This window comes from Oryzias melastigma, linkage group LG4, assembly GCF_002922805.2.
Source record: "Oryzias melastigma strain HK-1 linkage group LG4, ASM292280v2, whole genome shotgun sequence".
NCBI classification, from domain to species: Eukaryota; Metazoa; Chordata; class Actinopteri; order Beloniformes; family Adrianichthyidae; genus Oryzias; species Oryzias melastigma.
The window spans coordinates 27,943,240-27,970,546 of NC_050515.1; the positions used below are offsets into that span (position 1 = coordinate 27,943,240).

Here is a 27,307-nt window from a genome sequence, read left to right on the forward strand (position 1 = left end):
AAGGTGTTTTCTGAGACTTGAACGTCACAAATAAAAATCGAACTTTATTAAAACGTCAAGTTTCAAAATGGGGAAAACACAAAACTAAACTTCAGATTCCAAAGAGGACAAAGTCTGCTACTGTGTGTGGGTGGGTCATGAAGAGAAGTATGCAGAGGCGATGAAGGGCTTCGTACGCTGAGGGAGATCTGCAGAAAACCATACGAGACACTTTGATCCACTTATACCATAGTCCAGGAGAATGTGCAATTCTGATTGGCTGCAGGGTGGGGATTAAGTAAGGAATAGTGCCCAATATTAAATTCTGATCATGTGAAGTGGGGACTGAAAGTCTGAGCACACAGAGTAAAATGTTGAATTATAGTGCATAAAGAAGTCAAGAAAAGATTGAGAAATCTTCTAAAAGGTATCAGATTACAGATGAGACATTCTTGTAAAAACATCTTTATTTCCATCATTTACCCTTTCAAAATAACAGAAATCAAAATAATGGTGCGTGCAAAAGTTTGGACACCCTGCAGAGCTAGTACCTTGTACTGCCGTCCCACGGTAAGTATCACAGCTTGGAAATGCTTTTTGTATCCAGCCAAGAGTCTCTCCATTCTTGTTAAAGAATCTTCATCCATTCTTATTTACAAAAGTCTTCCAGTTCTTTGAGACTTCTGGGATGTCTGTTACTCACTGCTCCGTTCAACTGTATCCATAGATTTTCAATGATGTTGAGTAATTGGGAAGGTCAATGCAAAACCTTCAGTTTCTGCCTCTTAAGACAGCGTGGATTCTGAGGTGTTTAGGATCATTATCCATTTGTAGAAGCCTTCCTCTCCAACTTTTTCACACCAAAATTTGCTGAAATGTTGTGGAATCCATTCTTCCTTCGATAGTGAAATGTTTACGGAGCCGCTGGATGCAATACAAGCCCAAATCATGATTGATCCACCCCATGCTTAGAGGTTCTTGTCATTAAACTCTGGACACTTTCTTCTCCAAACGTTGCTCATTGCGGCCAAAAAGTTCCTTTTTAATCTCGTCGGTCCACAGAACTTGTTTCCAAAATGTACCAGGGTTGCTTTTACTGTATGTTCATTTGTGAACTTCAAACGTTGATTTTTGTGGTGAGGACGTAGAAGAAGTTTTCTTCTGATGATTCTTCCATAGTAGTACAAGTATGTCTTGACAGTAGAGCAGTGTAAGACAACTCCAGACTCTGCAGGTCTTTCTGGAGGGATGTTGCAGTCAAACGTGGGTTTGGACTTGCTTTTCTCACTATCCTGAGAGCCGCTCTGTCTGAGATCTTTCTTGGTCTTCCAGATTTGCTTTAACTTCCACTGTTCCTGTTGACTGTCATTTCTTAATGATATTCCAAACAAAGTATATTGGGATTTAAAAATCTTCTTTTAGCGTTCTCCTGCTTTGTGAGCATCAAGTATTTTCCGTTTCAGTGTTCTAGACAAGTGCTTGGAGGAAGTCATGATGTTGATTGTTGGAGCAAGGTCAGAAGACTCAGATTATTTAAAATCTTTGAGACTGAAATCATGTGTCTTTGCAAACGATGATTGTGATGATACTGTCAGGTCTCAGTTTTTCTAAAGGGGATGGTGCATACGACAAGTTTTGCAAGGTGCCCAAACATTATTTTGTTTTCTGTTTTGAAAGGGTAAATTACGGATATACAGTATTTTTTATTGCATATTAAAAGAACGACTCATCTGTAAACTGATACCTTTAGAAGATTTTTCCATCTTTCCTTGGCTGATTTATGCGCAATAATATAACATTTACCTAGGATACCCAAACTTCATCGACCATTATCACCTAATGGTAACATCACTATCACCCCCATGAGATCTGCTGGGGAAGCAGGTGGTACATGAACCACTGGGCTCACCTGTGTGGGGCAGAGGGGGGGTCCGGCTGAAGACCGGCTCTCTTCTTTCAAAGTATTTTGAGTCCAGATCTGGAGATTTTCTGGGAGGAAATTAGGAAGTGAGAGAACAGTTACCCCCACACAGATCCTACTAAAGATTGTCAAAAACTCACAGCTGCAGGCCAATGGCCACGCCCCCTCTCTGTTGAGCAGTGACGTCGGTGAGGGACAAGGGAGAGACAGCGGGAAGACCTGTCCGAGGATTGAATTGTGCCTGGGGAAAAGAAGGGGGAGGAATTATTGACCCGAGCGGAGTGATTAGATGTGAGGCCTCCAGGAAGTAGCCTGTACCCTCAGTCCTGCTGCAGCTGCTGGCGGAGTGTCTGCACCTTCAGGGGGCTTCGGGGGGAGCTGTCTCTCATTCAGCTGCTTGTTCAGCCAACAGATAACTGCAGGAGGAGCATAACACTTTACTAGTATCACCTGCCTAACTTTAAACAAACATAAAATGAAAATGAAAGAGGGGGCTGAGAGAAGCTAAGACTTCAGAATCAACAAACGGCCACTTTAAGAGAGAACCTCACCGTTCTCGTTGGTCTTCAGAACCTCTCTGCTCTCGTTCAGCTTCTGCATGCTGGCCTCCAGCTGCTCCTTCAGCTTTGAAACCTGCCAGAAACAGTTGATGAAGAGGAAGGTCTGAGGTTCTAACAGCAAGAAGCGAGCGCCCCACCTCTTCCTCCTTGGCGAGCAGCTGCTGCCGGGTGCTCTGCAGCTCCTTTTCAGCGTTCTGCAGTCGGTCTGACGTTTCCTGAAGCAGCTTCTCCTGAGAAACCGTCACCGTGTTTTTGACTTTGATCTTTCCAACAAGACCTCGAAGCTCCCCCTGCAGCTTCTTGATGATGCCGTTGGCCTGAAGGAAGAAAGATTTTAGTCCAGGAGTCTTTAGTAGAGTCATGGTAGCATCATGGTTTGGGATGGGGAACTGAACAGAAATGTTCCAGTGATTCAAAACCTTCAGGTCATGGACCTTCATGGTCATTTTCTCTTCAGCCTAGTACCAGCTGGCCTGGGGAACATTGATTTACTAAAAAAAAATTCTCTCACTGCAGATCAGAGTTTCTCCAGATTTCTGACTTTCATTCTCTACCCAAAAAAAAAAAAAAAAAACAAATTCTGAAGGAGGGAGGGGCTACAGGATTGTAACCCTGGGCTCACACAGCAACCGTTTCAACCCTGGTGTGTCCGCCGGAGTCTTTACATAACTCGAAAAGTGCAAGAGGCACTAAGACTGCATCCAATCAGGTCTGATCTCTGCGACTCTCCAAATTCGTTTAGTTGGATCCAAATTTTTGCCGGACGCCGAAACACTTTTTGTGAAGTTGGGGCCATTAACGACCTAAACCAGAAATCGTCCGATTGAATGTAAAGTGCATCCGGTACATTTTTCAAAATAAAACCTATTTTGTGCTGTACTCTCTGGTTTCACCACTTTGTAAACACGACGTCATTGTGACAACCAACCCCAGTCTCCCCTACTTGTTACATAATCCGTGAAGTGTCTGAAGGCGCTGCGTGAATTTCCCAGAAGGAGAGGAGATGTGAAGCGCACACCAGCCCGTCGGTTACACACACAGTGAGCAGTGAATTGCTACTAGCTGAATAGTGAGCACCTCTATGGAAAAATGGCATCAGCTGACTCAGCGCGCCTGAAAATATTCTGATAATTGATAATTGAAGAGAGTAATTATCATGCGGAGCAGGTGTATTTTTATTTTATTTTATTTTTTTTTTACAAAGCATGATCAGAAGTGTTTTTGGTGAGTACAGATCGGTAACGGACATTCTTCAGCCGCAGAGGTGGGGAGTTGAGACGGGGACGGGGGTTCTCCATATTCACGGATCTCTCTAGTCCCTAACCCCACAAATAAGGGGTCGGATTACTTTACTTCCTATATAAATGGCGGGTTATTGCGTGAGCCTATGTAGTTTGGTGTTTCACGAGGTTGGCGGCAGACCCTATGGCTGCAGCCATCCAGTAGTCAATCAATATGAGTCACCCGCCGTATCTAGACCATTCCGGCGGCCGCAGAGGAGCAGTAACGGTTGCAGTGGGATCCCGGCGTAAGAGGGTAGAGGGCCGGTGAGACAAACCTTGATCAGCTCGTCAGACAGAGATGACACGGTGGCTTCAAGCTTCTTCAGGTGGTGTTCTTTACTTTCTGCGCTCTCCTCCACCGACTCCTGAAAGCAGCAGAGAAACGGGGCTTAAAGTCCCACTCCCATCATCTTTGATCTATTTTCAGAGCATTCCAAGTGGTCTTGTAATTAGAATTATGAAATTTCCTCTGCAGAGGAGCAGGAGTTCATTACAATTCACCTCTGAGTTGTATGTGGGAAAACTACAAGTGATTCTGGGACAGAATCTGATCTGATCACAGATCTTATGCTACCGTGAACCATGGCCCTCTTTCTCAGCAATGACCCAACTCCCTTTTCTTCAAGGGAATGTTAAGTCTCAAACCTGCCACCTTTCTGGACCAGAGCTCCTCCATGCTGGGCGGAGCAGCTCATACCTTCTGCTGCTGCGTGGCCTCCAGGACCTCCTTGGTTCTGCACATCAGCAGGTCTTTATCTTTGATCTCCTGCTCCAGAACGGCGGCTCTCATCTGCAGCTGGTTCACCAAACGCTCCTTCTCGTGGAGCTCCGAGTCCAAAGTGCCATTCTCCCTCCTCAGACTGAGGACCTGCTGCTTCAGACGCTGGCACTCCTACAAAACCCGTCAGCAGATGACACCAAAAATAAGAAAAGGTTGGAAAAAAATGTTCAGAGGGTTTAGAACTTAATTAGAGAAATGTGTTTTCCTTCATGTTCCAGGTGAGTATTTGCAGTCATTGTCGTCTGATCTGGACATGTTTAGAAAGAAACTCTGATGCATGGAAACCTGCAGCAATTCAGCCGTCAGACTGTAAATCCTTACCTGTTCATCCCCATCTGACACCTCTGTAAGAAGGGACCCAATCAGGAAAACCTTAAAACCCTCCAATAATCTGGTTTAAACTGAATAATCTGGACTGACCACAGTGGAAGCTCTGTCTGTTTTTACTGTCATCAATTAGTGTAAAGTCTGTGTTTGATTCCACCCTCTTCTCTGTTGCTTAGTTCCTACAGGTGATCCACCTGTACACTCACCTCTTCTGAAGCCACCAGCTTGACCTTCAGGTCCCGGACAGCGGCTTCGTTCTTGTATTTCTTCTCAGTCAGCTCTTTGCAGGAGGCCTCCAGCTCCCCGAGTCGGCCCTGCATCTGCTGGCTGCTCCTCCTCTGCTCCTTCTCCAGCTCTTGACGCAGCTGCTCGACCTCCTGCTGGAACCGGCTCTGCAGCTGAAACATACCAGACGTCTATCCAGATGAAGCTGCGCAGAGATGGCTGTCAGAGCAGCTTTATCGGATTTTAGTCAGAAACTCAAGATCTTTAGCTGCATTTGGTGTTTAAACACCTGCATGTTTTCCCATGTTCTGAAAGCCCTAAGAACTTCTCTGCTGGGCTATCACCGACAGGGTCTCACCTCTGCAGCCTTCTCCCGCTCCTGTTGAAGCTCCTGAGCGTGGCGGCTGGAAAGGCAGCTGCTCTGATTGGTCCACTCCGAGCGCAGTTTGTCCAGTTCTCTGGTTTTGTCAGACAGAGTCTGTGGAGCAAAAAACACACAAACCTGACCTGAAAAACCTCAATATCGTTTCTGTGTTTTTCATGTTTTTGTTTACAGGTTCTACCACAGGTGCTGTGCTTTATGGATCCATGACAAAGCAGATCAGAACATTTCATCAATAAGAACTGAAGGAGCAAAATACTAACATATCTGCCAGATCACCAGGCACTCCTAGAAACTACCATCTTCCTAAGAAATTAGCTAAATGTATGGAAGAACAGGTAATAATAAGCATTAATTGTGGCTGAATTCATAACATTTGATGAAAATGGGAGAAACTTCAACACTGAAAGACTATGATGAAGAAGTTCCGACTCTCGCAATGAAGATCCAAGGAGAACAGAGTTGACAGGTGAAGGTAACAGACTAACAAGGACCAAAGGCCGCACACCTGCTGGGCATAGCTCAGCTGCCTGGACAGATCTTCTTCTGTCTTCTTCAGCTTCAGGTCCAAAGCTTGCTTCTCTGCCTGAAAACATGAGTAGACAAACAGAACCTCTCAGTCCAGTTGAAAACTTTGAGTTTTCCAACTCCAGGATCTAGTTTTTGCCATTGTTCTAATCGTTTTAATGTGGTTTTGCTCCAATTTGAATCCTCTGACCTTCATACCTTCATGGAGGCGAGGCATGCTGCCAGGTAGTCCTTCAGCTCTCTGTCGGAGCCCTGAGCGAGCCGCAGCGACAGGTGGTTCAGGTGTTTGAAGGCATTGGTCTCCACAACACTGAAGGAGGCGGGGCCTTCCAATGTGGCGGACTGACAGGTGAGGTGCAGGACAAACCTGAGAACCAACGAGGAGGTCAGGTGTTGCGCTGAACCTCTTAAACACCTGCTCCATACAGATGCAGGACGTTCAGGTGAGAACCTGAGAGTCCCCTCCCCTTACCTGGGACTCTCCGACTGCTGCTCTGAGCAGCACAGCTTCAACAGGTCGATAAACTTCTGAGGAAATGAGGCGAAGTCCACCAGCAGACCCTGCTGGACCTTCAGACTGTTCTCACATGAAAGAGGAGTCAGAACCTAATCCTGACCCAGTTTAGAGCTGTAACAAAACCCACCTCTGGAAGTCCTCTTCTGATATGGAAAGGCTGAAGAGAAAAAAGGGATCTGCATCGTCTGTTAGCCTGACCAGAAGATCCTGAAACAGAAGATCCATCTCATGCTCATAGGTTCCTTATTTCACGGTGGAGACCACCTGAAGAATCCAGAAAGTTCTGCTCACCCTCCTATGGATCGGACTGGTGGTCAGCTGGAGCTGGATGGTGACTCGGATGTTTGATTTCCTGTTAGATGTGACCAGAGGAACATCTGAAACATCTAATCTGAAACAGTTCCTCATACAGAAAAGCTCTAGATCCAGAGGAGCTCCAAATAAACAAGAATATATTTCAATTTATTGAACCAGAGCATCCCCAGATCCAAATGAGGTCCAGAAACAGAGCTATATTCAGATCCACATCACGATCTTTAGACCCAGAAAGCTTCAGGTCCAAAGGAGCCCCAGAACTCTTTTAAGACCCTAATCCAGATCCAGTTCGGTCTGGAGTTTAAATCCCGGCTCTGAGCAGGACTCCTAACTTCAGAAACTTGAACGTCTGTTTAGCCTGAAGGTTCTGCTTACGGACTAAATGGGCAGTCTGTGATGTCACTCACCTGTCTTCGCAGTCTCTACACCTGACGGAGACCCGCAACACCTGGCTAAACAGCTGCTCCATGAGGAGCTCCGGATCGGACGCTGGCGCGCAGAAAATCTTCAACTGATTCTTCCGGGTTCTGCTGCTGTTTCTGTCCGTTCTAATCTGACCCAATTTTTCTAGTGCGTTTTAAATTTTCCCGCCCTTCGTCCGCTAAACTGGATCGTCCTGGTAACGGAACCGGAAGTGGCTCTTTCTGCTACTGATAAATATGGGCTGTCTCACTACCGCCACCTACTGGCGGGGAGTGTTAATATTGTTTATAACCGTATTATATTATATTATATTATATTATATTATATTATATTATATTATATTATATTATATTATATTATATTATATTATATTATATAAAAAACCTCAAAACATAATTCTCATTACAACCTTCTTTTTTATAGACCAATCCAAATTAAAATAAAGTAACCCTGTTTTCAGATTTGACAAAAAATTATGTCACTTCTCATTTTTTCCCTCAGAATTTTTTTTTAAAAACATGCAAATATTGTGAAACAATTTAACAAAAACTTTAGATCTATCAGAAATCTCAACCATATTTAGTATGCAGATATGTTGTTTGAAAGTTTACAGACAAATAAATGTAGTGTCTTCAGTCCCCCTGAATTAAATGTCCACTTATTATGGAGTTACTTGAATTTTCTAGAGAAAAACGCTATTTTCTTCTGAAACCAGCCTCTTTTAAAACTTAGTTCTTCTTGATTTGCTTTCAGGAACCAAATGTGGGGGCTTGGTCTAGTGTGTACCAATTATATCTTCCTATCAAAGCTGAACTTTATAATCAAAAATGTAAATTTACTGGTAAAAAGGGTTAGAACCAAAACCACCACATCATGGGCACGGCAGCATCACAACCACTGCTGCTGAAAAACTGGCTCCTCCTACAAGAGATAGGGTAGGAAACTGAAACCACCATTTTTTGGTAATACATGTATTTGTCAGAAAGTGTATATTGTGAGTTGTAGTAGAGCATGTGTGTACTAATTTAGTGAGTTGGGCACTGTGTGAAAACCTGTTTGTTGGCAGTTGTATCCACATGTCTAATGTGCAGTTAAAACCAAAAGGGGAGGGGCATAGAGCTGTGCTTCAACCAAGGGAGTAGGGTCCACTTCCCACATGCAGTCAAGAATTTGGTGCACACACAGGTTTGTGCACATGTGCGACTATAGGTTTGATTGACAGGACAGATTCTTAGAGAGGAAAAGTTATTGTCTGCTCATCTCCACACAGGACTGAAGAATGGAGAGAGCTTTATAGCAAAGAAGCACCATTTGAAAGAATAGATGAGAGCGGGAGCATCAACATCGTTAAAGGAGACCATATTATAATACACAAATACACCCACCAATCTTAGAATGAGACTGCAAGTAAAGATGACAGGAGGCAGGGTGTGGGTTCTAATAAAACTAAACATTTGTGCTTTGTTAATAACATGCTTTTTCTGGTTAGTTGACTAGCTGGCTGGCTGGTTGGTTGGCTGGTTTGTTGATTGGCTGGCTGGTTGGTTAATTAGGTAGCTGGCTGGCTGGTTGCTTGGCTGGTTGATCAGTTGGTAGGCTGTCTGGTTGGTTAGCCGGGCAGCTGGCTGGTTGGTTGGCTTGCTGGTAGGTTAGTTGGATAGCTGGGTGGTTGGTTGGTTATCTGCTTGGTTGGTGGGTTAGTTGGGTAGCTGGGTGGTTGGTTGGTTATCTGCTTGGTTGGTGGGTTAGTTGGATAGCTGGCTGGTTGGTTAGTTATTTAGTTGTTTGGTCGGCAGGCTGGTTTGTTAATTAGGTAGATGGCTGGTTGGATAGCTAGGTGGTTGGTTGTTTAGTTGGGTAGCTGGGTGGTTGGTTAGTTGAATGGCTGTCTGGTTGGTTAGTTGGGTATTTGTCTGGTTAGTTGGGCAGCTAGCTTGTTGGTTGGTTGGCTGGTTGGTTAGTTGGTTATCTGGCTTGCTGGTTGGTTGGCTGGTTGGTTGGCTAGTTGATCAGCTGGTATGCTGTCTGGTTGGTTAGTCAGGCAGCTGGCTTGTTGGTTGGCTGGCTAGTTAGTTGGATAGCTTGGTGGTTGGTTGGTTAGTTTGTTGGTTGGTTATAAGGTTGGTTGGTTGGTTGGTTGGTTGTTTAATTGTGTAGATGGCTGGTTGGTTAGTTGGGCAGCTGGTTGGTTGGTTTGCTCGTTCGATGGCTGGGTGGTTAGTTAGCTGTTTGATTAGTGGGTTAGTTGGGTACCTGGCTGGTATGGTTAGCTGGTTGGTTAGTTGAATGGCTAGCTGGTTAATTGATAAGCTCGGTTGGTTAGTTAGTTAGTTGGATATCTATCTGGCTTGCTGGCGGCTGGCTAGTTAAATAGTTGGTAGGCTGGTAGGTTGGATAGCTGGGTGTTTGGTTAGCTGTTTGATTGTGGGTTAGTTGGGTACCTGGCTGGTTGGTTAGCTGGTTGGTTGGTTAGTTGAATGGCTGGCTGGTTAATTGATAGGCTGACTGGTTGGTTAGTTGGGTAGCTGGCTGGCTGGTTGCTTAGTTTGGTATCTGGCTCGTAGGTTAGTTAGTTGGGCAGCTAGCTGGTTGGTCGGCTGGCTGGTTGGTTAGCTGGCTGGCTGGTTAGTTATTTGGATATCTGGCTCGCTGGTTGGCTGGCTAGTTGAATAGTTGGTAGGCTGGCTGGTTGGTTAGTTGGGCAGCTGGCTGGTTGGTTTATTGGGAAGCTGGCTTGTTGGTTAGTTTGATAGCTGGCTGGTGGGTTAGTTTGGTAGCTGGCTGGCTGGTCTCTTGGTTGGATGTCTGGTTGGGAGGCAGGTAGACAGATGTGTTTGTTCAACATGAATCAGTGATGGACACAAAAACACTGTCACGTCTGTGGTACAGCTTGTTTATTCATGGTAATTTTGCATAGGGAAACATCCTCATTTCCAGTAATGAAGTCAGAATCTGTAGATAACAGTGGTAAGTATGGTTCTAAAGGCATATCATCAGAAAGTCCATTTTCCCCAGCGCACGTGGAGAGCACACGTGCCGCTCAGACTCAAATACATTCAAAAACCCAGAGTGCTGGAGGTTCAGAGGCATGTGGACAAAAGATGATTCCTGCTTCAGCGTCGTGGGTAAAAAAAAAGCTGCTCCGGTCCAGAGCAGGAGCCCTTTCCGAAGAAAACCAGCACCGCCCCCTTCACCTGTAGAGTTGGGGCATTGTTCTTGCTGAGTCTTTCATGGGTCGCCCAATTCTGATGGAGACAGACAGGAGCCATGCAAACATGCTGCCCGGACCAAAACACACAAACCAAACCAAGTTCAGGCGCCGCGGCGCCTCCTGCCGGGTAGATGGTTGGCAGCGACGTTTACTGACGAAGCACAACCTGTGTGCACAGCTCAGGTGTGGAGCCTAATCATGCAATAACATATGAAATCTTATCATGCCCACACTCCCAGGTGTGAGAGATATGTACAAGTACAAACACTGGAAAAGGAGAGCAGTTTGTTCCAACACCTTTAAAATGATCAGAATGAAAAAAATACTGAAAAGTGCATCTAAGAAAAATCCTTTCATCCTTTACAAAGTGTCTTCAGAGCAAAGAGTGCAGCGGCAGAGCAGGCAGAGGAAAAAAAGCAGCATCGCGCCTGCGTCACAGCAGGAAGCTCGGAGCGAAACCAAACTGAAACGTCTCAGAAAAGGACGTTTCTGTTGAACCAGCTGAGGATTCAGATAAACAGTGTGAAGCAGCAGCTGCAGCGCCACCTTCAGCTGCGCTTTACAGACACATTTACAGTCCAGCCCCACCTGAACACTAAGCCCCTCCCACACAGCCATTCCACTTTAGTCTGAGTATTCAAAGCCCACAACAGAGGAACGAGGTGAGATGAACTGATGGTCAGGCAGAGCGGCAAACGTTTCCATGGCAACAGATGCATATTGTCTGACTGAAGACGGAGGTGGGAGCTTTCAGCAGAAACACCAGGATGCTTCCTCATGACGCCGTGAGAGCAAGCAGGACCAAGTCATGTGATCTCATAACAGAAAGATGATGCGTTAAAGTACAGACAAAGCATGGAGGGTCAGCACGGTGCATTAAAGGGGAAACAGACACAAGAACTCCTCACATGATGGCTTCTCCTCACATCTGATCTCCTAACTGTCCCAGAAAAAAGCAGAACTCAGGTTCAGGTCAAAGGTCGGGGTCAGCATTTTCTCTAGAACTCTTTGGATTGTTTTATGGCTTCTCCCCTTTGAACCTGCACAGCAGATGGCATTGTGTGTTTGCATACATCGCAAACTGCTGACCAAGCAGCAGGCAGCCAACAGTCTGACCACAGGCACAGCTTTTGCTAAATTATTTTTGGTTCACGTTCATGTCGCTGCTGGTTTGTTTAGCACATAATCTGACCCTGGTTTTGGCCTCACCTGTCTTCCTGCCAACACGAACCTCACAGAGAAACCAATTTACACGCCAGGAGATTTCTTCTTCGGTGACATAAAAATGTAACTGCGAGCCACTTTCATACAAGCAGTCTTCACTCACAATGCAAAAAACCAACATCTCTACCTTCTGTCTGGACCACCAACAGGACATCCTGACACTGACTCATCACATTCAGTCACATGACTCTCTGAGTCATGCACGTCTGCATTTTTACAGTCTGTTTGATGTCACCTTACCTGCATGGTGGCGTCACAATACTGAAACAGAGTTAATCACAACCTGCCACATATTTGTGCAACATTCACTACCTCCACCTCCCTTCCCCTCACATCCTTGACTGTCCCTCACTTGCATCATGGGTACTCTTCCTCCCTCATCAGGGTGTTCCTCAACTTTAACCCATTTCATGGGTTCACCGTCAGGGTTTTAAACAAAGAAATACATAAACACAAGACACTGAAGTGTTTAAAAATACGTATATATTATAGGTCATTACTGTCTGCTTTTTCTATACACTCTAAAGCTGTAATTATAGAAAGTACTTAATGACAAGACGTCGATGGTTACCCAAAATTCAAAAGCAAAAGTAAACAAGAATAGCACTGCGTGCACATGATCATGTAACATGATGTCGAGGGGTTGCAGAACCTTCAAAAGGTCCGGCCGGTATGTACATAAAACCATCCCTGCATCTAGAGCTCACTGGCGAATGCCTGGTTGAGATCGCTCAGAACTCCCTGCATCCTTTTAAAGTGCCACCGTCCAAACCCCGGAAGCCCAGAAGAACCCAACAAATGTTAGACGGAGCTGACAGCAGAACCTGAACCAGATTCCTGATGCAAACCCCGCCGTTCTCGAACAACTCAAGCACTTTTAGCCACCAGTGAGACGTTCAGGGATCTCTTCTAAACTCTTCTGCAGCTGGCTGGTAAGCTCCGCCCGCTCACAGCCTGCTGCATCCTGTCAGGTCATCGCGCAGCTTCTTCTGAAGCGCTTCCATAAAGCCTCACTGTTATCTAACTAAAGCCAAGGCACATAATGTGTTCATGAAGGATCGTGCAAAATAGAAGCTGCAAGAGCTTGAGGAAGAGGAGCGGGTTGGAGATGAAGAGGCATCATCCGTCTGAGCCATGCACTCATCGGGTACGAACAGAACCTTGGCAGCAGCATGCAGAGCTAACCGAGCTTCGGAACACCCAGGTCCGCTTTTAGTGTTTCTGTCTGCGCAGCGGCAGGATGACAGAGTCCTGAGTGCAGAGACGATCCGAACAGAAGCAGGACCTTCATCAGCCTGAGCAGAACCCCATCTCAACCCTCATAGCCAGCTCCAGAACCTGCCCGACCCAAACACCAGGAGCCACATGTACAAAGGTGTGCAGATCAATGTTCAGGGTAAAGGGGAAACACAGCTTAGAATGTAACACAACCTCGGTTCTGTCCAGACTTTGACGACGTTGGGTCATCCCCTAACTGACCTTTATCCTTTAGCTCATGGCGTCACCATGTGGCATCATGAGGCAGCGTTTTTATTGCTTAAAACATGAATATTTGGTATCTGGAGCATGAAATTTGTTTTCAGAAATAGTGATGTGAATGTTTCCTCCAGGATGGTTCCACAGCGGATCCGCTCAGATCTGTCTTCTAACTAAACCACAAGACCAGAAACATGTCAAAAAATGGTTCTGCTGCCGAGGTTCTCATTATAAACTTTCTCACTGCTCACCAGGAGCAGGACAGGTGAGAGCAGCGGGTCTGAGTGCTTTTTATAAGGTTCTGCAGAACTTCTCATTAAATGTTCTGTTCACACTGGTCATACATGTGGCTGCTGGATCCAGAACCCCTCTCCATCACACACACAAAATTCTGACCCATTAAAATTAGAACCAGAACCCAGTTGCACGATCTTGAGGGAGGTTAGCGTGTGAGAACAGAGCGCCCAGAGCCAGGTCCTTTCAGAACCTGGGTGCTTCTGGGTCCAACATCAGCTCAGGCTTTCAGACTTGGTCTTCATGTTCAGGCTGACGATTGTTTGTGTTGGTGGAAGCTTCTGTAGGTTCTAGACGAGGACGAGATCCGACCTGCTGCATCGCTCGGCTCAAAGTGCAAAGAAACAGTAAAAAGAAGAGCTCTGTGTCCGAGGGGATCCGGAAGGCTTGTTGCATATCAGAACCAGCACCTGCAGCACACAGGATCAGTCCTGGGTTGTGGGATCTGTTTAGATCCATCAACACATCCCATGTAGTGGACCTGGTCCTGCGTATCAGCTGGGTTAGAAGGCTTCTGTTAGTCCACTATGTTCTGGTTTGAGTTCAGGTCCAAAAGGAGTTCAGAGTGCAGCTGCAGCTTCATGTTCAGTCCAGCAGGTGCTCTCTGACTCTCCACATGTGTGAATGCATCAACTCTTTAGCATTTACACACATTCACACACGTGAACGACAGCTTTCCTCCAGCAGGTTCCATCTCTGCGACTGTCAGCCTCCATCAGAACCTCCCTCAGTTTCCCAGGTACCAAGACTGCAACAGAGACACAGCAGCAGAGTCAGTCCAGAACCACGAGGAGCACACACCACATGCAACCGTCAGAGCACCGCTAGCATCATGCCGCCAGACACACCGAGCCTTTGAGGCTCCTTTAGCACTTTTGTTACACCAACATTACAGCTGCCACACACTTTACTCACACTGTTTTCAAACCTGTCTTACATTGTTCTCACACCTGTCTCATATCTTGCTCACACCTGTCTAGCTTCTTGTTAGAACCCTGTTTAACCTCTTGTTCACACCTCACACCTGTTTCATACCTTTCTTCACACCTGTCTCATATCTTCTTCACACTTGTCTCACATCTTCCTCACACCTGTCTCATATCTTCCTGACACCTATCTCACATCGTCCTCACACCTGGGTCCTATGGTCCACAGCTGGTTCTCACTTTACACACACTTCTCTTAAACCTCCTTCATGACTTCCTCACACCTGCTTCACATTTTCCTTCAACTTTCCCCACACCATCCTCATATCATTCTCATTTTTTCCTCACATCCTCTCATGTCCACCTTAAACCTCCCTTAGACTTATGTCACACCAGTTTTAAATGTTTTACACCTGCCTCCTCACACCCTCATCAAATTTGCCCTGACACTTCCCTCAGCACTCACTCGTGTGTAAAAGACCCCTATTTATCATTAGCAGGTCTAAAAACTTGAATTTACATTAATGATTTTAAATATTGTTGGAAGAAAATACATGAAAAAATTACTGCAGACTTTTTGTTTGTCTTATGAGAAGTTAAAACTAACTGAAATCATAGGATTTTTTTTCCTTTTTAACTCCACAGCTTCAACATTCATCTGTTGTCTGTAGACACGCTCACCTGAGCCTGGTAGAGTCCACCTGTGTCCCGAGGGCTGACTCCAACAAAGGGGGACCGATTGGCAGGGGGTGTCCCAGGAGCAGAGTATGCTGAGAAGGTATGTGATAAACATGAGCATCACGTCTCAATGGGTTACATGTTTTTTCAGCAGCATCTGCGTATCTCCATAGAAACACAGAGCTCCTCTGACCTGACCAGAACTGCTGATGATGTGTTGGTTTGTTCTTTAGAACTGTATGAGTGATATAAGTCATGTGACCCTGTCATCTGCAATAACATCTATGAAAATCATGCAAACATCTTCCACTGGTTTACAGGTGTATCTATCACCTTCAACGTGTTGCTGAGGGCGGCAGTGAACGTAGCTCAACATCCATTCATCTATCTTCTATATCTTTTAATTTCGTTGTACCTGAGACAATGACAAGTAAAAATATCTATCTATCTATCTATAGCTGCTCATTCCCATGCAGGGCTACAAGGATGCTGGAGCTTATCCCCAAAACAAAGGCTGGGTACACCCTGGACCTGCACAGTACTTTGGACATGCAGTTTATGGTGGTAGCAGCTCTTTTGGGGATTTAAGATTAGATGCAGTTGAACTAGATTAGGGACTCTGTAAATTTAATTATTTGATCAAATCTGTTTTTTGAGAACCTGATCCTAAAAAATTACCCTTTTGCTTCTCCATTTTTTCTTTTTTGTTCAAATATTTTGCGGTGGTGAATCTGCCGATCCACATTTGTGAATTCCCAGACTCTGACCGTATAGAAGCAGCAGTGTGGTTATCTCTGGTTGTACAAGAGTAGCTTCTAACTTTGAGCAGCAGTAATGGAACTACTTTATGGACTCCAGTAAACGTGTCTGTGCCTGTTTTGATGCATTTGGTCATTGATTCATTGAATTACAGCTTCCTTCATAAATGCGTTCTGCTTTGCGGACGCTGACGTCATGCTGCTCGTGCGCTCTTACTCGGGGACGTTGGGGAACTTGCTCCTCCGTCGCTGGAGGTGGTGCTGGCCTTAGACTCTGCAGGAAGCGTTGGTCTAAGAAGGGCGGACGCTGGACTGGTCAGGGAGGGGGCTGGCCCAGGGGGGGCCAACATCTGAGAGGAGATGTAGTGAGCAGGCACTTTGACCTGGGTGCTTCCATTAAGCTGGAAAAGGTCATATAAGACGTGCTTCAGACATGTGTTGTATAGACATGTGAGCGGGAGCTCTGGAGGGAGGCGTTTGTACTCACTGAGGTGGGGGTTTGGTTAGCGGGGTCACAGGCTAAAGACACCAGATCTTTGAGGGGGTCCTGGGCCAGGTGAGGCGGATAACGGATGGCTCCGTGAGGGAAGTAAGAGGAAGACGGGAAGTGAAGCGTTGAGGAGGGGTGAGGACTCCGGCACAGACCTGGATAGAAGCAGAATCAGGTTTTTATCTGAGTGACACACGGATATGCGTTCCTGGGGGGTTACTGACCGCTGTGCACAGCGATGACAGGACGGTGGTGCTGAGTGTAAGAACCCATTCTTGGAGAGCCTTCCTGGGGGGAGGGACTGTCCATCTCCGCCTTCTTCACTGGAGGAGACGGACCTCAAACGTAAAGACACAAACAGTCTGTGAAAATCTCTACAGACGAACAAAGGAAGAATCAGATGTGTTGGGCTTTTCCCTTTAAAAGTAATAAAATGTAATAAATAATAATTATAATACAATAATAGCCATAACGTAATGATAAATTGATACATTTTCTACTGTGGTTTATGTAACAAAATGGAAAATAAAAACATAGGAAGATCCTAAAAACATCCTCAAAAGTTACTGAAAATTTAGAAATTTGAGGACAAAAAGTTCCTATAATAATAATAGAATAATAATATTATTACTTATTTGGACACCCAGCTCTGTCAAGGTTTTATGAGACTGGAACTTCTTCAGCTTCTGAGGCTTCACCTGAAACCACCTAACAGTTGTTGGTGGAGGACTATGACCTTCCTCCATGAACATAAACAGACTTCCTATCACTCTGCTGTGGTTTCTCTTCTCTACTGGGCCTGAACTGACAATAATGAGGGTGTTTGAGGGGGCGTCTCCTGTTTACCTCCTTCCATGTCGTCTGTCCAGTTTCTGGAGCTGCTTGCTGGAGAGGACGGCGAGTGGTAATACTCGCCTCCAGGACTCTCCGCCTCTTCCTCCATGGATCCAGACTTGTGCCGCTTGCTCCTGCAGAGACAGAAGCAGCACATTCAGGTGTCTGGAGACCTCAGCAAAGGTCATCTGCAGGCTCAAAGCCAGGATCCATAAAATGTTGGGGTTAATTTACTTATTTTTACACACACACAAAATATTTAAAATCTTGCATCAAGGCAACAGCTTAAAAAAAGGAAACAACTTTGGCATGCTTCCTTATATTTTTTAAACTCCCTTTCAACATTCATTTTAGAGTTTTTAGAAGTATTCACTGCATACATGCTCTGAATTCATATCAATATTAAAGTATGTGACTTGATTATTGTGCACAAGTTTATTTGATTCAATATACAGTCTCTGTTATTTTCAAGGCAGGATTCTGCCCTCTTCTTTGGTATCTCAAATGTGCCATATGTGAGTCTGTTACAACTGCGCTACAAAAGACTCCTAAATATTCTAAGCAGGGTATACTGTTTTGCAAGAATTTAGTCAATTAATCTAAAAAAACATTAAAATGTATTTAAATGCACTGTTTAGACTTTCCTTCAGGGTTTGTAATAAATGCAGAATGGGTTTGCTTTAATCATTATATTTATGTCATCACCTGCTGTTGCAAGTCCAAATAATGAGCTTCCTTGTTGTGATGCAAAAAGAGCTGAAAAAATGAACTAAAATGGCAAAATGCAGCTTTGTCGTCAGCTTCCCTACTGACTCCTGCATCTCCACCGACCTCATCTATATTTATTGCAGTCATGCATGTAGCTGGTGGCTGTGTTGAATTTTAGGAAGATCTGTGATTGATTGATCCGTGTTAAAGAATTGCGTTTTTTAAGTTTTAGTGTGTTCAATAAATGTTTATCCTGTTCGGCCTGTGACCTATGGTGTGCTTTAGATTTTGGCCCCCTGTCCGATTGAGTTTGACACCCCTGCCCCAGAACATCCCAAACTGATGAGACAAACACAGGACGTCTCACAGCGCCCCCTTCAGGGAGAACTAACCCGCTGGATGATGTGCTCGCCAATGAACGCCGGAGGCCGACTGCCTGGTTGACCGACTGGTTGAGATCATAGGCCAGGTGACCCTGGAGTTCCCCCATGGAGAAGCCCGGCCCGACTGCCGTCACCACAGGAGCTGTCATGGAGAGAATCAGGGCGTCCACTGAGTTACAGGAGGTAAATTTGAGGATTCTTAAAGAACACCTAAAATCCAATGTAAGTCCAGATGTAAAATGAAAATGAAACAAACGGCCAGAGTCTGTTGTTTCTTGCTTTATACATGTGATTCAATCACATTGGTCCCCATGGTGCCAAATTTACTTGTAAAAGATTTCCACAAATTGGTTCTAACCACCACAAGTAATCCATTTCTTTACTAATTTGGACTTTCACATTTTCATACACCCACGGGCATGAGCTAATTAGCTAGCTGAGATTAAACGATTTACGACCAGTTCACGATCTTATGACACAATGGATCCCTGAAATGTGTTTTTGCATTGAAGAGGAAAAATTAGGAGCCATTCACCAGACTTTAAGACAATGTAATGCTTTTTAAGGCCTTATTTTAGTCAAATTAAATTTAAGACCTTTTAAGCATCTGCAGCCACCCTGAGAAACCACAGCCTGAAACTCATTCAGACAAAAAGAAAACATAAATTACAAAGTGTGAGTGAAGGTTCTTCTGCTCCAGCTAAGCCAGGAAACATCTAGCTCCGCCCATTTTGTTTTATATCAGGGATCTGCGACCTGTGACTCCAGAACCACATGTGGCTCTCTTACCCTTCCATTGTGGCTCTCTGGTTAAAGAAAAATAACGTTTTTAAAAACTAACGGTACTGAGCTAAAACCTTTTAGGCATCAGATTTTTGCGCTCTGTGTACCACAGAAAATCAATTGGAAGTCAGAAAGCATGACCAGATATAAAGCAAACGGATTTACTGTTTTTGAACAATATTTTAGTGCACATTATGGGTTGAGAAATACAATTGGCTCCAATTGATTTTTTTGTGTTGGATTCATGTAATTTTGGCAGAGATTTACCAAAAATGGTAAAATAAACCTATTTTTTTAAATCACCGCTGACATTATACTACCTACTACTACAGTATATTGGCAGCATTGAGCTGATTCTATGTGACATAAGGTATCTTTTTGTTTGAAGGAAATAATGTTAACTTTTCTCAAAAGTTATAAACTGTTTCATATTTTGAAAAAAAACAGTATTTATTTTCTTTATATTTATGTTCTATTCATGCAAAATAAGTTATTTTTTTATTTTTCAGAATGGTAGCATTGACATAAATACAGATTTTTCTAAAGAATGGCTTTGTAAGTGTTGAAGACTGCAGACCCCCGGTTCTAAAGGCTGGCGCAAAAGCAGCAGGTTCTGGATCGGATGCACCAAAAAGTCAGTAAAACTTGGGGCAGAGACAGCAGGGTCAGTTTAAAAATTGCACCTCCAAAGATCTGGATCTAGTTGCAGAAGAAGCACTGACACCAGCTAACCCGAGGTCACTTAAAATAAGCTTTTTACCTGCTAGCGTCTAGAAAGTTCCCTCATCTACATCCCTCATTCACTCCATCTAACCTCAGGAGACTTCCACATGAATCTCAGCATCAACCCTACAAGCCAGTGAAGACTGCTCCACCAGTGGGTGTAGACCAGGCTGCACTGAACCCAGCAGGTGAGGGGTACTTACTTCTTGAGACCTGGACCAGCTCAGCAACACTGAAAACACCTGATGTAACAAACGTCTCCTGGAACTCCGGAGCATCTGCAGAAGCAAAACAGATGGAACATTGTCAACATACTTGTAGGCAGTGCAACCCAGGAATGAAACCAGCAACCTTCTGTCAGGCAAAGCCGATTTTTCAAACATGACAGAAAACCATCATCAATGTGTCACCACCAGTGTGTTCCTGGGGGCGTGGTTTCTTAAAGATTTCCGTGCATGCAAACTTGACAGCAGAACACTCAAGAACTTGTACCACAACTAGATTACATCAAATTAAAGAATCAAAATAACACCTACAATCTATTTAGTTTGATTGGAGGAATGTGTAATATGAGAGTTTCAGCCAGTATGCACAAAAAACTGTGAAGGGTTGATGCAAACAGATCCCTTTAGGCCAGACTATGTGAAAGCTGCTGTACAGACTAACACATGTTTATGCACAAACGTCTGCAGCCATTGTTTTCTGCATATTATCATGTGACAGCTCATTAAGACAGGCTGTCACATATCCAGGGTTCCAATCCTGGAGATTCTGGATGAGTTAAAGGCAGGTTTGTTACCAATTAAGTCAAATAAAACTGATTTTTTTATTATTATTATTTTCCTTTTCTCCAAAATCCATTGAAACAAGGAATTCTTCATTTGGCCCCCCTGTTATAACCCTCCAGCTGTTCGCTGGTGTTGTTCCACCAGGTAATGAAATTATACGGTTCTGTGTTCAGTCTTCTTTTTCTGTTTCTGCTAATAAACCAGGGCTGTGAGGATGATTCGCTCCTCTCCTCCATCTTCTCGGTAAGTCTAAAATGTGAACTGAACTACAGACAAATCCAGGTAGAAAGTGGTGACACACCTGGGTAGTTTGAGGTCACAGAGAAGCAGGAAAGGCGGCAGCTCTCACCCCAGAGTTGTCAGAGCTGCTCATCCTTAACACACAGGTGTAACTATAACGCATTCACACATTCATATCAGCAGCATGGGTTACCCATGGTGGTGGTCCGGCTGTCTTCCTGATCAGAACCAACTCCAGCCTGGCTGGGACTGTTGCACGACTCGGACTCTGCACACAGGAGGGAATACGGTTAGGACAACCCCTCCCATGTCAGCGGGAACACCTTCTTGAACTTGAATAAATTGAGCTTAACTAAACCTTTTAAGCTAAAATCTACCAATGACCTAAAAACAAATAAAACCTATACATTTTATTCAACTAAATAAACAGAGAATATAAATGAGCTGCTCATAATAGAAGAGAGTAATAAGTGCACGAGCACGGGCGCGCACGAGTACCTCTGTCCTGGACGTAGAAGGCGAGGTAGAGGTCCAGCTCCTTGACGGACACGGAGATGTGCCGCGGCTGAACGCACAGGAGGGGGTTCGAACACTGACCCCCTTTCAGCAGCCGCTCCCCATCTGTGCTCTCCAGAGGGATCCCTTTGAAGAGGATCACCATCACAAGGTCCAGCCTCCACACCTGGGGGGGAAGTAATATGGGATGGGAGGGGGCATCTATAATTACTTCCCTTTCCCACAGGAACCAACCAATAGAGAGAGAATATGGGGCATTCCTGTAGATGATGTGTATGTGGTGGAGGTGAGTAAAGTTTGGGTGTCTGCCTGTATATGAGAACTGGACAGAGTGACCCCCCCTGGTATTCCAAACAGGAAGTACACCTGTGATGGATATGTAAGTCATAAATCACCTGGATTAGTGTGCTCACCTTGTCTGCCTGCCGTAGACAGTCGATGCGTCTCATCTTGCCCTTCTGGTCGGGGTTGGACAGCACGCAGCAGGCTGCCTTCTTCCCGGTGACGGACAGCACGAAGTCCTCCCTGCACTCTGGACGGATGTCCTTCCTCAGCTTGGCCAGCAGGCGGCTAGCCCACTTCTGCTTCACCTGTTGCAGATATCAACGCTGAGTTAAAACCCTGACTGGGAGTAATCACATTACTGCAAAAATAAAATCTGTTGCTTTTACATGGACTTGAATATCTGAACACTTAAAAAAAAAAGTTTTCAAATTTTACTTTATCATTGGACTTCTTTCTGAATTCATTAATAACCCCCCTCTCCTCGCCTGGTATTTGAGTGAAGAAACATTGGTCTTTTTCTATTCAGTCACTCATTAATTGGATTTTATTCAAAAATCCAATTAATTATTAGGAGAAATCTGATTGAATCCAATTATTTAGACATTTTTGATAAATGGGAGGAGTCCAAGTACAAAGTGAAGGCAGATTATTGGAGAACCTCGCCCAGCTGGTAGCACAGAACCAAACTTTCTTCTTTGCTCATACAGGTTTTGTCTTTGTATTTTGGTTATTTTTGCATAAATAAATAGATAATAGATAAATAGAAAATTGATAATAAAAATAATAAATAAGTTGCTGTTTTATTCTGTAAATAAATTCCAGCTTACTTTCAGATTGGCTCTTTGTGAGAGTTTTTGAGTCGTTGGGGCATTTCATTTATGTTACAAACCTCTACAGTCCTCTAGACAAGAGTTTGACATAAATTGGGGGCTCATCCGGGATGTCTGAAGTCAAAATTATATGGAATAGTCCAATTATTTCGAAAATGTTGATTAATGGAAGAAGTGCAAATACCACAAGGTTGATTATTGGCAAAAATATATTTTTTGTATAAGTTTGATTGTTGGGAGAAGTATGCGAAGGACCTCACAGCTATTGAATAATATTGAATTGAACTTGAATTGAACTGAATTGAACTTTATTCATATCCCAGAGGGATAAATGAATCAATAATTTAATAATATGACTGCATGTGTTCTGGGGGCAAGATAACACAGGGTCCGGTATACCTCAGCCTTTTCCCCCAGCAGCTCGTCCTTCACAGCTCTTTCCTCCTCCTTGCTCATCCTCTTCTCGTGCTTTTTGAAGTACTTCCTCTTCCTGGCCTGCAGGTTGAACCAGGTGTAGGCAAAGGCGCGCACTTGCGGCAGCAGAGCCTCGATGAACGGATGGAACTCATCCTGCAGGACACACACATTCACCTGTGAGACATCCATCAGCAGCTTTGACTCTACAGGACACACAACCTGCTAAAAGGAAAACAACCAGCAACGTTTGGATGTGATCGTGTGACCTACAGAGTATGCAATAGCCTCACCTCCAATACTTCATAGTCACATACACCTGCACTAATCAAAACAGCACCCCTACTCAACCAATTGAGAGGTATGGCTGAAGGTGTGTTATACAGTACTTTTGAGGCTTGTACCGTTGTCGTGCATGTGGTCAAAGTAAAGTTTTTGTTAGGCTAACATAAATTGCACGCACTTATGACATAAAGGCAATGCAATTGTATGGCGGTCTTATTTCAGTCATTAGTAAGGTACAAATACTGGCTTCTTTCTGCTTGTGAGCAGAATGTTGCACGCACAAGGTGGGGGTGATGGGTAAATGCCCGTGGGATGTCCACACTAACAAACCCTTTGCACAGTAAGCAGTAGGGGTGTAACAATTAATCGATGAATCTATTTATATTCCTACGATCCGACCAGATCAATCTGTCAGAGGCAAGTTGTTGATAAAATTCAATCGACCTAAACCATTATAAAATCCTTTCAAAGGGAAATAAAACAATTATAATTGATGTTGGAAAATTCCATTTAGATTGAGGTCACACATGTGATGGCAGCAAAAAATGATCAACCATCATTAGAGTCCGGTGGTTGGAAACACTTTGAATTTTGCAAAGACTTGAGACCATACAGAATGGTTTAATTATGGAGGGAAAATTGACCTATTTGTGTGTGTAATTCTTGAGTTGCAACTCATACATTACATTTTGAGCGTACCTTGCAATTGTCCATTCAGATGTACAAAAATTACAAATACAAATTACATACGCACAACTTTAAATGACTGACTAGACATACAAATCTTTAAAAAGTACATACCAATCACCTGATACATACAAACACAAAACCGCATTTATGCACAAATCAGATGTGACTCTTCACGTCTCCAAGATTCATGTGTAAGTGATGCGTTTAAATGCAGCTAGAAAGCTGGGTCATCAGTGTTTTCTTATCAGCGCTTTAAACTATGCAAATAATATCTGGTGAAATATTCCCACTTTCTTAAACAGATATGCCTATTAATTAACATAAAAATCCTTAATATGCTTTTTAAAAACACTAAAGTTTTTCCTATTCTCATCACTCCTTCGTGGCTGTGCTTTCCTTTGCCAGAGAGCTCTTCCATGAGCACCGCTTCCCAGTCAAGATGATAGCAGGCGGCACAAGGTACTCCTCGACACCCAAAGTGAGTCAGTATGTTGTACGTGTGAATACAAAATTGCACACACATATTGCATGAACTACAAATCAAGAATTATGCACACAAATCCAAAGTTACACACAAACTTGCAAATACAAGTTACAAATCAAGAATTTTGCAGATGAGTCTATTTTCTCTCCGTACAGGATGTTCTAATAAGGTTCTGTTTGTATTATTTTGATGTGGAAAAACAACAGTGTAATAAACTTTATCAAACTAAAATGTGAATGGATTTGACTCTAAGTCTTGTTTACTTGTTTGTACACATATTTAATTTAAACTTGATTGTTTTGAAGAAATATGTAAAACTTCACCTGAACTGTTCAGTACCAGGTATCTATCTCTGAGTCACACTGGTGGAACTTTGGGATAAAGAAGTCCTTCATCGATTTGAGGTCAATGAATCAGATCGTTCAAAATGAGCCAGAACCGCATCAACATTGAATCCTTGTTAAAATGAATCGTTACACCCCTTCTTCACCCTATTTGCTATACGTGTTGTACAGGTGTTTGCTATGACCTGTTGCCCGCAGCATACCCATAGAAAAAAGTAGATGAATATTTTTGCTCTATGGGTCCCTGGGCGGTCAAGGACGGTTATTATTCCTGCAGAGCACCCCTATATGCCCAGATTTTTACTTATCTACCCATCCTGGCAACTGTGGTGGTTTCACTGTTGTACGGTGTATGAAATAAATGTTTGTTCTGTTCCAATATGAACCAGGATACGGTTAAATCCCAAGGGGTGGGGTTTGTTTTTCTGTTTATTGTTCTGTTTGATGAGTATTTATTTGTTTGTCTGGCTTGTTACACCTGAGAGTCCAGAAAAACACCCGTCTGAAATCTACACCTCCTCCTCCCGAGCAGAACTTTACGGTTCCGTTAGCTTGTTCAAGTTTTTCACTGATGTAGTTTGTGCGCATGCTCTGAGTTCACAAAATGTTGCGTTCAGTTCTAGTCGGACACCGGAGTTCCGGCTCTCCCTGCTGCAGCTGCGGCCATTTTCTGCTGACTAACACAAAGGGGAGGCGGGGAGGGGAAGGGGGGCTGAACTTCAACTTGGCCTTCCACCATCCCGCCTGAAGAGCCCGCACAGAGGCCCGCACCGCAGCCCCCCGCATCGGCACGAGCCCCCACTGTCACACTGCCGAATCCCGTCCGGACTCCAGATAGCAGTTTTAGTCAGTCAGGGGGAGTCCCGGTCGGAACTTGGAGCAGGGTTCGGGAGTTGTTTTGGACGGTTATTATTAAGCTGAAACTAGGAAGTTCGACAGTGACAGGTCGGGTTCTGGTGTTGGGTGGTGTCGATTAAAGTTCGGCCCATGTCCGGTCGTAGAAAGAAGGCCGATTATGTAGAAATGATCCATTTGAGGCCCCTCGGACAAATGCTTCCGCCTCACTTTTAGCGGAGAACACGCTGATCATAAGTTCCGACCCGCACTAGCGGTTTCGGTCGACTGCGTGCTAGTCCGTGCGTGAGTGCGGAGTCAGCGTTCTGCTCCTGAACACAAACAAGAACTAACTGCACGCGCGCGCGCACGACAGACAATCACGCGCATGCATCTGATCCTGTCATCCCGCGAACAGAACCAGAACCGCCGGGCCGCGCTCGCCAGCGCAACCGACCGAGTCCTACCATGTCGGAGCCGAACCGCTGCCGGAGCTCAGAGGTGCTCCCGGTTCCGGTCCATCTCTTATCGCTCCGTTTCTGTCATCGTGCGCGCGCCAGCTGGAGTAAATCCGCGGTGCTCGAGACCAGAAACGTCCCGCGTCAGGCTCCGGGCCGCGCGGCGCCCTCCTCCTTCTCCTCCTCCTCCTCCTCCACCTCCGGGCTGCGGCAGAGCCCTTCTCAGCCGTGCTTCAGTCTGCGTGCGCGTGCACAGAACCTGAATCCAGATCAGTGACCTTGATTCCGCATCGGAGGTTCGGATCTCCCAGAAGCCACATGTTCAGTTCTGGGAGATCACAAGAAGAACCTGCTGCACAGAACTCCATCATGAGTCTGTAAAAGTTCTTCTTTAAGGAGGAGACCCCCATCATCCATCTGTCCCTACAGCTTATGAAGTGGCTCAACAAAAAATAAAGCTTAAGCTTTATTAGTTATCACAGTTCTGATTCCATTATCAAATTATTTAAAGTGTACGGTACTCACTTTGAATAAGTTTGAACTTGAGTAGTTCTGGGGTGGGCAGACGGGGACCATGTGGCCCTTCAACTTAAGTCTGACCCGCCAAACTTATTGCTTTATTTCCCTTAAAATTCTGGTATGTCACATGTGGTACATAACAAATACATTGACCTTTGTCTAGGTGCAAAACATGATGAAGATTTGTTGTTTTTTTCCATATTGATGTGTCTTTTTGAGTCAGACAGGCATTATTTTATCATTCAAACACCACATGAACACAACATTTCTGTGAGTTTGCAGGAACATCAACCCAAACTGACTCTAAAATGAGAGCAAAAGCTACAAAATTTTGAAATACATACTCCAAAGTTTTCTGTTTTAAAGTAATTTCCAATCGCATTAACACTCCAGATTCCATGTTTTTCTTTATGAGGGAGATTACAAAAATTACAAGATTACAATCATCAAAATCTAGTCTCCTTCTGTCAAATTTTAGAACACTTTGAGGCCCATAAGCCTAAAAGTTTCCCCGCCTGGTCAAGTTCTGCATTTCTTTTAATTATATTAAATTAAATTATATATGTTCTTTGATTTACTGTAGCTTTTTAACTGTTAACCCGATCAACGTAATTTCAGCTTTGTAGCTCCAGCCACTTCTCTCCTTCAGAATCTGCTGGAATTAGGTTGATTGTGTTAACAGTTGAAAAGTTACAATATATTCAAGCTTTTGGGTTTAAGTGCCTCGGGTGTTAAAGGGTTAAATATGTCTAATAGATTATGTTCTAGCTCCTGTAACTTGAATCCCACTCCGTTCATATTGTTTCCATTGTAAAAGTGGTCCTTTAATTATGAATTTTTAGCCAAAATCATAAAGCCTGTGACATTTCTTAAGACATTTTCTGCAGAACA

General features: G+C 44.2%; 2 protein-coding genes across 2 annotated transcripts; both read right to left on the bottom strand.

The window, feature by feature from the left end:
• Positions 1-24: 24 nt before the first annotated feature.
• On the bottom strand, positions 25-7,472 carry LOC112136804 (spindle assembly abnormal protein 6 homolog). Its single transcript, XM_024258714.2, has 16 exons — positions 7,226-7,472; positions 6,795-6,855; positions 6,631-6,710; positions 6,459-6,563; positions 6,185-6,353; positions 5,967-6,044; positions 5,435-5,554; positions 5,058-5,249; positions 4,441-4,635; positions 4,019-4,108; positions 2,598-2,777; positions 2,452-2,533; positions 2,219-2,316; positions 2,041-2,141; positions 1,889-1,968; positions 25-188 (listed from the first exon to the last, which is right to left on the bottom strand). Exons 1-16 carry the CDS (start codon positions 7,285-7,287, stop codon positions 136-138), a joined length of 1,746 nt encoding a protein of 581 aa, XP_024114482.1. The 5' UTR covers positions 7,288-7,472; the 3' UTR covers positions 25-135.
• Positions 7,473-10,118: 2,646 nt separating this feature from the next.
• nfic (nuclear factor I/C) lies at positions 10,119-26,086 on the bottom strand (the record flags this gene model as incomplete). The annotated part of the gene is given in 13 exon segments (XM_024258725.1): positions 10,119-14,194; positions 15,054-15,142; positions 16,026-16,209; positions 16,296-16,453; positions 16,523-16,636; positions 17,145-17,266; positions 18,233-18,365; positions 19,933-20,007; positions 20,951-21,025; positions 21,256-21,439; positions 21,687-21,863; positions 22,788-22,958; positions 25,907-26,086. Coding segments are annotated over 13 exon segments (1,506 nt in total). The 3' UTR covers positions 10,119-14,173.
• Between the last annotated feature and the right edge of the window lie 1,221 nt (positions 26,087-27,307).